The sequence below is a fragment of the Microcebus murinus genome, chromosome 6 (assembly GCF_040939455.1).
Source record: "Microcebus murinus isolate Inina chromosome 6, M.murinus_Inina_mat1.0, whole genome shotgun sequence".
Classification (NCBI taxonomy): domain Eukaryota; kingdom Metazoa; phylum Chordata; class Mammalia; order Primates; family Cheirogaleidae; genus Microcebus; species Microcebus murinus.
The window spans coordinates 101158460-101172463 of NC_134109.1; the positions used below are offsets into that span (position 1 = coordinate 101158460).

The 14004-nt window shown below is 50.5% G+C and overlaps 1 protein-coding gene across 1 annotated transcript in view; it reads right to left on the reverse strand.

The window, feature by feature from the left end:
- The window catches only part of IGDCC4 (immunoglobulin superfamily DCC subclass member 4), a 31595-nt gene extending 20072 nt beyond the window's left edge, over positions 1-11523 (reverse strand). Inside the window, exons 1-3 of the mRNA XM_012758731.3 lie at positions 7917-11523; positions 7068-7209; positions 383-519 (exon numbers count right to left, since the gene is read on the reverse strand). Of these exons, the coding sequence (XP_012614185.2) occupies positions 383-519; positions 7068-7209; positions 7917-8298 (661 nt within the window). The 5' untranslated portion in view covers positions 8299-11523. The remainder of the gene's footprint in view (positions 1-382; positions 520-7067; positions 7210-7916) is intronic.
- Positions 11524-14004: the final 2481 nt, after the last annotated feature.

Below are 14004 nucleotides of genomic sequence, written 5' to 3' on the forward strand. Positions count from 1 at the left end.
GGAGGAATCTCCCAGTGCCTGCAGCCCTTGGGGCTCACACAGGGGCAGGGAAGGGGTGGGGACCAGGGCTTCAGGGCACGGACACCCCTCTTCACATGCCTCACCTCTGCCTCCGCCTGTCCCCAGCCTGGGATGCGCCATCCAACCCAAGGGAACGCAGACTCCACAGGAAGTCGGCGCTAGGAGTCCAGAGTCATAGGTTCCAGCCCCAGTTCTATCCCAAGTTTGGTGGGTGGTGGCACTGCCTGCCCTCTCTGGGCTTCATTGCCTCACTCGTCCATGGGACTAACCCTGTCACCCATCTGAAGATAGAGCCCCTCCCAGACCTGAGGTGGCTGACTCCAGAACCCCCCATGTTCCCCCAGCCTACCGGCCTCCTTACCTCTGCGGGCCACGCTGAGCAGGGCCTCCTGGCTGAAGCGCTGGCCGGCTGAGTTGGTGGCCACACAGCGGTAGGAGCCCTTGTCGCTCTCCTGAACATCCAGGATCTGAAGGACGCCATTGGGAAGAGTGATGAACCTTGGGAAGAGGTGAGAGGGCAGCGGTGAGGCAGGCAGGGTGCCCATGGGGAGGGTGGTTCATCATAAAATAAATGCAAATTAGAACTATAAGTAGCATTTTTCGCATATTAGAGTGGTGAAAATCAAAAGGTTTAACAACACCCCGTGTGGATGAGGGAATGGGGGGAGTCACTCCTGCCTTGCTGGTGGCCATGCCAATACTGTCTCTCCTGGGCAAGTTGGTGATATCTCAACATCAAAGCTACATGGACCTTTTGACCCAGCAATGCCACTTCTAGGACTCTATCCCACAGATACCCTCAAACATGTGCACAAAATCATATGTCAAAGGATATTGATTTCAGCATTGTCTGTAATAGAAAAGACTGGAAACAACTCAAGTGTCCATCTGTAGGACAGGAACTGGCTAAATTGGTTTGGGTAGGTTCATATAATGGAACACTAGGCAGCTGTTAAAAAGGAGTGTTCCATGTGTGCTGACAGAGGGTGATCTTCAAAATGTGTTTTGGTGCAAAACAATGTGTGTATGGACATGCACACTTATATGTTTGTGTGCGTACTGAATGTCCCTGGTAATGATGGCTGTCTCTGGGGAGGGGACCTGTGGTCCTAGGAGTTAAGGGTGGGAGAGTCTTTCTTTTTATTATATAGCCTTGTATACCGTTTAATTTTTTCTACCTCCTGCCTGTATTATTAATACATCCTTTGTCTGTTGATAAACTACCCTTTATGCAAGATGTCTGTGAGTAATGGCAAATAAAACTACAAAAAGAAAAAAATACCCTTTATTCACACTATCTCATCTGACCCTCCAAGAGACAGAGATGCCTTCATTTTACTGGAGACCAAACTGAGGCTCAGAGGGAGTAGGGTATTTTCCCAGGGGTCATAGCTGGAGCATAGTTAAAACCTGAACCCAAGTCTTCTGGTGCCAAATGCCACACTCATCCCACCTGCCTGTCTCAGCAGCCATTAGATGGCCCAGCATGCCCGTGGAAGGGATATGGTCCCCAGCAGGCCCTGGTCAACATGTACGTCATGTGGGAGGGGCATGATGGATGAGGGTGGTAGTCTCTGCTCTCTTGGTGAACGGGTTAGAAAGATCCAGAGACCTTGCTTGAGAGACAGTGTAATCCAGGGCAGGGAGATCTCCAGGGGGGCTGGGATGGTGGGGAGCAGAGCGGCTCTGGCCCAAGCATAGAGTGAGTGGGTCCCCCTGAATGCCCCAGATGGGATCCCTGCAGGGTCAGCTCCAGGCTGAGAGTCCTAGTTTGTCAACAGAGCAAATGGTGCTGGACTCTGGGATTTAGGCTGGGCCAGGGCCAGAGAGGGAATGGGGTGGCTATGTGCTTGGTGGGGATCCCTTAGCTCCTGGGGAAGTGGGGTCTAAGAAAATCTAAACATGGGAGAAGGGAAGTAGCTCAAGGGTTGAGGGAGAAAGGGTATTGGGAGAGAATTCTGGACATAGGCCTGGAAACCTGCTGTGGCCCAAAGACTTAGAGAAAAAAATATAAACCTGCATCACTCCTTCCCTCATTCCCATGGCAAACCCACCTCTGCCCTCAGCCCCTTACCCTCAGGGCCAACAGCTGCCCACATAAATCCTGGGGCAGAGGGGAGAAGGGGTCAGGGAGGCTGGGGCAGTTGGAGGGAAAACCCAGGCCAGGACCCCGCTTGCTTCCGTGGAAAAATGGATGGAAAAGGACAAGTGGGACCCATCTAGGAAACAATCCCCTCCCCGCCACCCAGGTCTGCTGGACCTAATAAGCTCTGGCTCCAAGACCCCTCCTCTTCTGCCCTTCCTCTCTCTGTCTAGCCAGCTATGCGGCCAGGAGCTGCCCATACTTCCTAACCCCAAAGTTTCCTGGTCTTTCCGGGGAACTAGGGCTCCAAGTGCCTAAGAGCTAATGCCTCCTTTGACAAATAGCATTTCCTTAACTATGTGTGCTGAATGAATGAATGAACGAATACTTTTCCCCAGACACGGTGCTGTTGCTGCAGCCAACAGAGCGGTGGTGGAACCACTCCTAGGGTTCATCTGAAATCTTTTCTGTTTTGTTAAAATGTGTTTTCAGAAGCCCTGTCCTTGGATGTCCAAGATATATTGGTTAGTGGTGGGAATAAAGTCACAAAACAGTGCTTATGAAGCAATTCTATTTTTGGAAAATAGATAAATGATAGGTTAGGATACGCACAGAAAAAGTTAAGGGTGGCAAGGCTTGCATATAATTCATGAAGGTTTTCTCTGGGAGTGGGATTACTGAGAACTCACTTATTGTGCCTAAAAATATTTTTTTTACAATGAATATGTACGTATTGGTTTGGAAATATAAAATTTTTTAATTTAAATTTTTAATAGTATGTGCCCCTGTACACTTTGTTTTGTAACTCTGGGCTCTAACATAGAAGCACTGTGGCATGCTAGAGAGAACTGGTTCTGATGTATGTGATTTTTAGCAAGCGACATTACATATCTGGGCAATAGTTTTCTCATCTGAAAAATGGGTTAAATAATTCCTGTCCTGCCTACTTTACAACCCTGACCCTCTTCGTGTCTGATGAGCTCACATTAGATAATGGACATAAACATATCTATGAATCCCAGGCTCACACAGTGGTACAAACCATACACATATTTCAAAAGACTGGAAGGGAACATTCAAAATGCTAGTAGCTGTGTTCAGTTGGTAGGTCACTTTTCTTCCCTCTCTGTAAAGTTGGTATAGTTCACCATTTTAAAATAAATTCAAATTTCACACAAAACAAAAGCTACTTATAGAATGGAAAACAACCTCTATTCAAAAGGAAGGTTTTTTTTCCAAGCCCCAAGCCTGAGTCCGCTGCCCCCACCCCCAGAAGTCCAGCTGGGGCCAGGAATTCAAGAACACAGAAGAAATGACATAGCTGCTCTGAATTTCCCAAGGACCATGTCGCCCCCACTCTAAGCCCTTGAGAGATCCACCCAGGGAAAGGGGAAAGGGGACACTAGCCGAGGGTGACATGAGGCTGACAGACACGGTGGACCCTGGGAGAGGGTAGGGCAGAAGACTGGATGAGGAAGCCCATGTTATTCAAGTCCATTAGTTCCATGTTTTTCAAAATGTGAGAATGAATGGCGATAACAAAATGATTTCAAGTGGATCGGATACACATTTTTTTTTATTCTAGTAGTTTTATTCTAGTAGTTCTAGTATGTTTATTTTTATGGCTATCTTCTATTTATGGCAAGTGTTGCTGGTTTTCAATTTCAATGTTCCTTTTTAATATGTGTTCCAGCAACAAAAGATCAAATTGAAGTAAAGAAAACTATTAACTGATTGTGTAAAATGGTATAAGGATGGTCAAACTTATGAAGGTGGTGGTTTGTGAATGCCTGGAATTTGGAAAACATTGTTCTCACTGGTTACTGGTTCCCATGGAAGAAAAATTATCCCCTAGATTATCCCGTAGTATTAGAAGTTAGTGTAAGTCCTAGGGAATTGCCTTGGGGTCCAGTCTTCACCATTAGTTCCAAAATATGCACACACGCCCTGACACAGGGTGTGTTTATTAACTGCACATGTGCACACACTACACCAAGGCATATGGTCCCCTTCAAACCACTGGGCTGAGCTTATGAATAGCATATTTGTACATGTACTATATCCGGGCATGTGTAAAAATACATACCTTGGGCATAATCAAGTTGCTGTTTTCGACATTTCTTTATTCCCCCCACACAATGTGCTGGGACATCTGAGCCTAGCTTATTTATAGATGAGGATCACTTTTCAGAGGACTTGGGGGCAAACACTCCCAGAGTCCAGGAACTGGCAGCTCTGGCCTCCTGGGTGAGGCCTGTGGCTTCACAGGATGACGCCTGAACCAGATATTGGGAGGGGAGGTCTGAAACCCACTGGCTTGCTAAGAAACTTTGAGGAAGAAACGTCTCTGCTCTGAGCCACAGTTGGACTACAGATCTTTAAAACCCACCTGCAGCACAAATGTCTTCAGACCCTGCAGCTTCCCCACCAACCACCAAATGATGCCTGTGTGTCATCCACACCAGGGCTCCAGAGCCTGATACTCTGGGTACTCGCTGTGTGACCTGGGGCAAGTTACTTCCATCTCTGATCCTCAGTTCCTTCATTTAACAATCCAGATAGTATTAATAATATCTACCACATTCATATGCACAGACCTGGAAGGATGTTTGTTTTGTGTGAAATGAAAAAAAAAAATTAAAGTTGTAATATAATCTCATTTTTGTTTTGAACAAAAGATGATTGAACAAAAAAATCCAGAATGAAAAATACAACTCAAATTTGTAAAGAGAATATTTATAACTGTATAGGGGAAAAGTGCAGAAGGATAGACATCAAAAGCTAACAGCAGTTTTCTATAGGCTATAGGATAATGGGTAATTTATATCTCTTCCTTTTTAATTATATGAATTTTTAAAAATGCATTATAGGAATATAAATTAGAAGTAAATAGAGGAAAATATGCAAAATAAGAAATCCCTACCCTGAAGGATGATGGGAAGGATTAAATGAGAAAATATATGTAAAAGGCTTAGCACGGTGCCTGGCCCAAGGTGAACTCTCATTACGTGGTGCCTGTTGTGATTTTCAACACAGAAGACATCTCTGCTCTCTCTTGCCTTGTCTAGGGGCTGTCAGGAGTAGGCTCTCCTGGTTCTCTCCTGCCCACTCTTCTGTTCTGGGTTCATGGAATTCTCAGAAAGCATCCGTCCAACAGTGGTGAGAGCCCCACGTTTAGAAAGGCATAGGCCGGGCGCGGTGGCTCACGCCTGTAATCCTAGCACTCTGGGAGGCCGAGGTGGGCAGATTGCTCGAGGTCAGGAGTTCGAAACCAGCCTGAGCAAGAGTAAGACCCCGTCTCTACTATAAATACAAAGAAATTAATTGGCTAACTAATGTATATACAAAAAATTAGCCGAGCATAGTGGCGCACGCCTGTAGTCCCAGCTACCTGGGAGGCTGAGGCAGAAGGATTGCTTGAGCCCAGGAGTTTGAGGTTGCTGTGAGCTAGGCTGACGCCACAGCACTCACTCTAGCCTGGGCAACAAAGCGAGAATCTGTCTTAAAAAAAAAAAAAGAGAAAGAAAGGCACAGAACTTAAACCGTCAGCACTAGAAATGCTGGGTCCCAGGGTTCACCCCTTAGACTGCCCATTCATGGGATGTTAATAGGGCTGCTGCAAAAGGGGTTTGTGGGCACATGAGCCTGGGCAGTGCTTGGCTAGACAAGTGCAACAGGTTTTTCAGTACAGGACTTCTCAGGGGCTTGCCAACTCCAGGTGGGAATTTTACAGGCAGTTTCCTGACTTTATTGGACCATAGAATAGTTTTTTTCAAGAAGCACTTAAAGGGACAAATGTTCTACAAAACCACACATTGGGAAATCACAATCTAATTCAGTCCTTTCATTTTTATAGATAGGGAGAATAAGGCTGGGTGACAAGTGACTTGCTGAGGACCAGCAGGGCTAACCCATCACCAAAGTCAACAGGATCGCTCATTATGGACCTCTCACCTTTCTTCCTCCCTCACAACTGTCCTGCAGCTCTTCTACCCAGAAGTTTCTCCTGCACCTTCCACCCGTACCTACCCAATGGGCAAAAGTCAGAGGAGCTGGGACAACTCAACACAGTCAAGAGGTTAGTTCCAGGGGAAGGAGATCTAGAAAACAGTGCTGCAGAACCTGTGGAACCCTACTTCCACCCAGGAGAGAAGGAGAAAGATGTGTCTGGTAACTACAGCTACACAGCCGTAGCTAGAGGACTGCAGGGTGGCTGGGAAAGGGCTTTGGAGCCATGTTTCCAAAGATACGTAAGAATATGCAGGCTGATGACCCAGTCATGAGACCAACTCAGACACCACAGATGCAAACAAGCCTCACGGTCACACCGCATCCACATCCGAACCTACTCAAGAAGCCATGATAGGGATCGAGTCCTGGGTCTAACCTCTGCTTCTCTTCCACTCTGGAAAGTCCTCCCTGGAGTGCTCCACCTACCCACTGCCTTCATGGGGTAAGCGGAAGGTGAAAAGAAAAGACCTCTACAGCCCACCGTCAGATGGCTGTGCCTCGCTAGACAGAATTGAGAGAGGAACAGAAGTTTCACATCTACGACGGAAAGTCCGGAGGAACCCTACAAAGAAGAAAACCCTCCCAGCAGCCTCAGGGCCCTGAACAAACAGCCAGCGATCCGCCAGTGTGGCTTTGGATAAACCACAGCTCCTCCCTGGCCCTCTGTCTCCTCAGTAAAGCCAGTGGTTGGACAAGATGTGCTGGGAAAAGCTCTACCACTACCCCCCGCCCCACGCGCCACAGCCGGGTGACGGCTTTCCTCCCACGGAGCAAAACTTCTCGTCTGACTTCTCTTTGGGACTGGAAATGAGCTGGGAGTCGGACGGCGGTTGGCTCTCAAGTCAGTGTAGGTGAATGGAGCCACCTTGACTCCAAGAATCCCAGTTCTGGGCACGTCCCAGAGCCCTCTCTGCCATGCCTACTGGGACCCACTCCCCCATGGGACACTCACCGAGGCTCCTCAGACAGTGTCACCTGGTCCTTCTCCCAAGTAACGGTGGGGGCTGGCAGCCCTTCGATGTGGCACTCGAAGCGGGCTGTCCCATTCTCCTCCACCGTCTGAGCCTCCGGGTGCAGAGAGAAGTCTGCGAGAGCTGGGGATGAGGACAGTGAGACACAGGCAGGGACAGGAGACAAGCACAGGCAGTGAAACACACATGTACACACACACACACACACACACACACACACACACACACACACACACACACAGAGCAGAGCAAATTCAGACCAAGGGAGAGTTGTTGGGGAGAGGTGGCCAAGGGATAAGAAGTGGTGAGTATTGGTCAGATGCCGCCAGCAGAATGAACTCCAAAGTTCCCCCACTCAAAACCATCACGATGGTCAAATTACAGTAAGATGCACACTGCTTCTGGCCTGGAAATTATTTCCTGGTGATCTCTGCCTCCTGAGAGCTCCCCAGGGGGTGGGCTGGACAGGGGGTCTTGACTCCACACTCTGCCTCTGTGCAGATAGAGCGCCACTCCCTGAGGCGGCACCTGGGCGCCCTGACACTCTTCCCAGCCTCTCTGGCAGGCCTCCTGGAGGAGGGCGCAACTCCAGACTCCACAACTCAAAGGGAAAGAGAGGGAGAAGGAACAGGGGAGTGGGGGGAAATGGGAAGGCAATGGGATACTGCAAAGTGGGGGTGAACAGTAGCGGCAAGAGACCTATTGAGCAGGATGGGAGGCAGGGAGGGGGCAGCGGGCTCAAGATGGACATCTGTGCCAGTAGCTAACTGCAGATCCCACCGCCCCCATCCCAGGTCTCCTGGGCCTCAGCCCCAGATGCAGGCACTTACTGGCGAGCTTGACCACAGCAGCCTGGCTGGCCACCACTCCAAGGGGGCTGTGGGCCAGGCAGGAATAGTTGCCTTCAATGGCCCCCAAGGTCCCAGGGGCTGCCTCATCACTGTCATCAGGTGCTCGTGGCTGGGACAGCCACAGGGAGCCATTGGGTAGCAGGTGCAGGTTGTCGTGCTCCAGCAGGGTGTCCCCATCCTTGCTCCACGTCACCCTGGTGGGGGGTCCGGCAGCAGCAGCAGCCCCCAAGCTGCAGTCCAGCACCACAGCCTGCTCCAGGCCCAGGACCACTCGCAGCGGCCCCACGCCGCAGCTCAGCTCTACAGTCGTCTCCCGGGCTGACAGCAGCCCCCCTGCGTAGAAGAGGAGCACCGGGGCCATCAGTGTGTGTCCTCCCACCCCACAGCCTCTGCTCCCGAGTCGCCCACCCACGGCTGCGGCAAATCATGGAGAAAGGGTCTCCTGGAAAACCCTGTGTCTGGGTCCTAGCCGTCCCTTTACTGTGACCTTGGACAAACTGCTGCACTTCTCTGTGCTGTCGTCCCTGCTGCTCGGTCTCCTCGTAGCAGCATTATTTACAACGGCCCAAAAAGCAGGAACAACCGAAATGGCCATCACTTGATATGGATGACTATGTTACTCAGCCATTAAAAGGAGTGAGGTACTGATGCATGCTACAACATGAAAACTTTATGCTAAGGGAAAAAGCCAGTAAAAAATGCCACCTATCGCATGATCTCATTTCTATGAAATGCCCAGAAAAGGCAAATCCATAAAGACAGAAAGTAGATTAATGGTTGGTTGCCAGGGACTCGGGGCAGGGGAAGGAAGAACGGGGAAGGATTGCTAATAAGTGTGTTTTTTTGGGGGGGTGATGAAAATGTTCCAGAATTAGATAATGGTTGCATAACTGTGAATATACTACAATAAAAACAACTGAGTTTACACTGTAAATGGTGAATTTTATAGTATGTGAATTGTATCTCAATTTAAAAAAGCTTAGTGATTCCTTCCTCACAGGGCTATCGAGAGCATTAAATGAGCTGCTGTGTGAGAAAAGAGCACTGCACAGTGCCTGGCTCAGAATGGGTCTCAGTGATGCCAGCCCCTGCCCTGGAACCTAACAGATCACGTTGGCCATTATCACCCAATCAAAAACATACGACAGGCCAGAAAAATACTGTAGCCAGGAAACATTTAAAATGTATTGTGCGTGTGAGAAAGTGTGTGTGTGTGTGTGTGTGAATAACTATATATTTTGAATAAACAAAACAAAAATAAGTCCCAGCTGGTTTGTGGAGCCACCTGGATGAAGGACAGTCAGACTCCCCCTCCTCTACAGTGGACAAGGAGAGCAGATCCCACTGGGACAAGCTAAGTGCTCTGTGCCCAGCCAGGTCCAGACCAGACTCAAGCTGGATGCAGAGCAAGTGTGAGAGGAGGCCCCCAAGCTCATTGCAGGCCCTGGCAGCCGGCAGCCCTGATGACTGGAGCCCAGCACCCCTTCCTGCGGCTGATTTCTCCAAGGCCACGCAAGAGGCCAGATTCAGGACTCAGTTCTCCTGACCCAATCCGGGGCTCTTTTTTCTCTCATGTCCCCAGAAGAGCCTACAGATGCCTTGCCACAAAGGGAAGAGGAGCTGAATAATGGAGAAGGGAATGCCATCCCAGGGTCAAGGAAAAAACACACAAAGGCCAATGTTTATTATTTTAACCAACATTTCAGCAGGGAGCAGTCACCATTATTCACAGAGAAATGGATGGTTCTCCCTGCTGTGTCTCACAGAAGGTTGACTTGCTGCCTCCCAGTCCCATAAAGGTTCAATGGCCTAAGGTCCCTTCTTAGGCTCTGGCTTGACTCCTTGCTTCAAGGAGTAAACCAGGGACAGAGGTGAGGACAATGGCCATACCCATTACAGGGCAGGTGTGGGCGGCCAGAGCGACTCGGAAGCATACACAGAACACAACAGCTAGGGAATCAGGAGACCCCAGTTCTAGGACCAGCTCCATCGCAGTCTAGCTGTGTGGCCTTGGGCCAGTCAATTCCCCTTCTGGGCCTCAGTTTACTCCAATATAGCAGGTAGTCTCTGAGATTCTATGGTTGTATGATTATTCACTGAGATGGACACACTCTTTCCTGAACAAACATATAATACTATCTACACACATACAAAACTGGTAGACATAACTCTGCACACCTGAACACATGCACCTCAGTCTCTGCCACACTCTTCAACACCCGGACGCATCTATGCCAACACTTACAGCACCAGTACGCCCCCAGGCTCCCTCCCTACCACCTCCAAAGAGGAAGAACAAGATGGAAGGGAGAAGAGCAGGAGGACAGGGCAGAAGCCAGGGCTCTGACACTGCAGTGTGAAGGATGGACAGACAGAGGGGACCTGAACTGGGCCACCGCCCTTCTTAATCCATCGGATAGCAGCTGCACGACTGGCCTCAGCTGCACTAGTGGGTGCGGCAGAGAGAAGGCAGCCACTGCCCTCACCAAGTTTCCATTCTAATTGGGGAAACCAAACTGGCATTCACACGACCACAGGTGCATGCTGTGGTGGACAGGAGCACTTGACCTTGGGGCAGAAGATCAAGGTTTCAGTCTTGCTGCTCCACCTACCAGCTGTGTGACAAGCCACTTAACCTCTTTGGGACTCAGAGAGGTTTCCCCAAGTGTAAAACGAAGGTGGTATTACTAAGCCTATGAGGATTAAATAAGATGATGTATGTCAGGGCTCCAGCCTAGAGCCTAATGGTCATGGCTCAAGGAATGGGAGCTCAATCTTTAGCGGCACTTCATAAACTGTAAAGGCTGTGCAAATGCTACTTGTTCTTATCACCCAGTCCCTTCTATCGCTAAGGCCCTCTATTCCCTGCCTCAACCACAGGGCGGAGGGAAGGCGAGCCCAGGCTCTCAGCCCCAGTGACTTCCAAATGCCCATTCTAGCCACTAAGCAAGGGGTTTGGGTTTCAGGGGAGAAAAGCCGCACAGGACACGAATCCCTGAGCCCTTCGGCAGCCTCCCTGCCCCCTAAGCATGTCCAGGGCTTGGAAAATCCCCTGCTGCGCTGAACAAACAATGTGAACAGTTGGGGCCCGAGCAGCTGCTGGGTATGTCAGCAGCCTGGGCTCAGGCAGGCAGGACTGCAGCCAGAGGGGCCGGCGGCTGGCTGGGGAGCCCAGAGGAGGTTCCAATTCCCTTCCTGAATATTCATGGATCAGCAGATGTCTGGCTTCCCCAACTCGGAGGAGCCCGGCAACGCAGGAACAGGGAGACCCACAGGAACACTGGTGCGGGGAGAACAGGGAGTCCCCTCAGAGGGCAACAGTGCTGTGCCAGGAGCTCAAGACAACTCATTTTAGTGGAAATGTCTGTGAAGTCTGAGAATCCTCATTCCACAGATGGGGAAACTGAGACCCAAGGAGGGGTCTCATCTCTTTGGGAGACAGAGTCTGGGAAAACTGCCCTTCTTTGGCTTTTGGGGGATGAACCCAGCATTGAGGAAACAACTGCCCCTGAACAAGAGGATTCTCTCTGCCTCAGTGCCCGACCTGGCTTCTGTGCAGAGGACATGCATCCCTAGGACTCGGCTCGGACGCCAGCATCTCCACGAGGCTGGCCCTGCCTTCCCCAGTGGAAGTTTTCCCTAAATCTCACGTCAAAAGCCACTTGGAGGCCCTTACTCACCCTTCCTCTTGCCTAGACACACAATGGGACGTGGTGGGACAGGCTTTGGCCACAGAGTCAGGGGCTTCATGGGTCCAGTCATTTGTTGCACAACCTTGGGTCACCTACTTTCTTCCTTTCAGCTTCAGTCTCTCCAGTCTTACGATGGGGAGTTTCCAAACTTCTCAAACATTTTCACCAAAATTCTCCCAATAGCACAGAACATACTTACGAGGTTTGCTAACTGCCTGCAATGTTTTGATTTTTAAACCTCTAGCACATTTTGCATTCTGCTCCGTGACACAGTAACGCTGGTTTTAATGAGTGTGGTTCCTACGCCACCAAATCTTTCCATAAACTCGATGATCTGGGGAGCGGACCTTGTTTGTCCAGTGTCTTCGTGGCTACCCCTTTCCTGCCACCACCAGCCCACGGCATGGCTGACCCCCGGGGCCCCTCCCATGAGCATGTTTAGCCATCTCTCTCAGGACTGGGGCGGACACATCACAGGTGCCCAACGGACATTTGCCGCTGGCCAGCTTTCTGCCTGGAGGGGGCTTCCCTGTCCCACAAGCCCTCCCCCTCGGTCTCCTCGGTGAGATCTTGCCTGAGACACCAAGCCTCCACATTTGGGAACCCTGGGGCCATTGCTCAATCTCCTTTTTCTGACAGATTATTGTACCCACTTACAGGATAAATTAGATTTTATGAGGCCAATTAGAACTCAGACAGAAAAGAGATTCACTGCTGAGCCCCAGGGCCGGCTCAGGCTCAATGCTGCTTCGTGGGATTAGCAGGGCCTGGCAGGAGGAGCCGGTTCCATTCTTCAGTGAACTCTCAGGAAAGAGGCATGTAGCTGGGGGAGGGGAACCAGGCCAAGATGTTGCCTTCATTAAGCCAAGAATTTGCCTCAGACATCAATGCCACCTCAATTCTGAGTTTCAGGGCCCAGCAGATTTACCACTTGTTTTCGGTCTAGAGGCAGTTTTCCGTGACACCATCCCTACTCTCCTTTCCCAGGGAACACAAGTCAGTGTCTCCCAGAAACCCCTTCTCTGCCCCCCACCTTGGCCACCCTTAGCACAGGCTAAACCCCTCCCACCAACAGCTGGAAGGGGAGTTGGGATGGTTGCCCAGGGATGCAAGGAAGGCTCAGCCCTCCCTTAATCTGCAATCTGGAGGGGAGGGGCTCAGCCTCAGCTGCTGCGACAGCAAAGCCACACTCAGCTTGACCTGCCTATCTCCTCTTCCCCTAAGACCTTCTACCCTCACCATACATACCAGACCACTTCCAGGTCTCTTGAAAACACACTGTTGTTCTACACATTGGTGGTGCTGCTGCCTGTCCCTAAAATAGCTGTGCCACCCCCATCTGATTTGGACACCTCTCCTTTTTCTGCCCCATAGGACCCCGTGCACCTTGATCTTCGCAGTTATCACTCGAGATTTTTTACTTGCCTTTCTCTCCAACTAGGTAACAAACTCTCGGGATTATGTCCTAGTTGGCTTTCTAAATCCTCAGGACCTAGAACAGTGCCTGTCGCACAGTAGGTACTCCATAAATATTCCTTGGACGGATAAGTGAGCATGTGGAGACACGAAAAAAGATAAGACACAGAGCCTCTTAAGCTTTTCCAAGCCTCAGTTCCCTTATCTGGAAAAGGGAACTCCCTTTGTGCAGTAACTCCCTTCTGGGCTAGGGAAGATGTGAACAATTCACGTGGAAACCCCGAGCATACTGGGTGGCACCTAGCAGACACCCACCCTGCCTGTTCTCCTGCTGTATGGCTCACACATGGTTTACAACACCTTCCTCCTGAGCCCACCTGTGCCTCTCTGTACGCTCTGCTCACTCCTCAGAGCTCTGTCCTCCAAACTATGTAACAAAGTAGTGGGCCCCTTGTTGAACCACCCAGGAGTCTTGGGTCTGCACCTGAAAGAGAGCTTACTGACCCTCAGTTTTTCCAATCCAATGACCCCACAGCCCCCCAAATCCAGAGGATGCCTCAGCCTCAGCAGTGAGGCAGTAGTAGCTGGCAGCCCGGCTGGCCCAGAAAACAGGATTCAATTGCTCTGCATGTCAGAGCCCCAGAACATCCTCTCTGGTTTTCCTCCCCAGCCCACCCAGCTCCCATCATCCCCCTCTGGCCAGGCTGAGGTCCTCTCCCTCAGAGCCACACTCACCACCTGCCCCCCCACCGGGAGCCGGGAGCCCCAAGGCCTGCCTGGCAATGACATCTGTTCTGCATCTGGAGTTCTGTGTCAGGTCTGGTTGCTGAACCTCAGAGACACTGGAGGGAACAGGAGGCGGGTGGTGGGTAGGTGGGAGGTGGATCCCAGAGCCCAGAGAGACCTGCTGGTGGGGGGAAGGCCCAGAGCTGATGACTAACTACTCATGAGCCGGGATT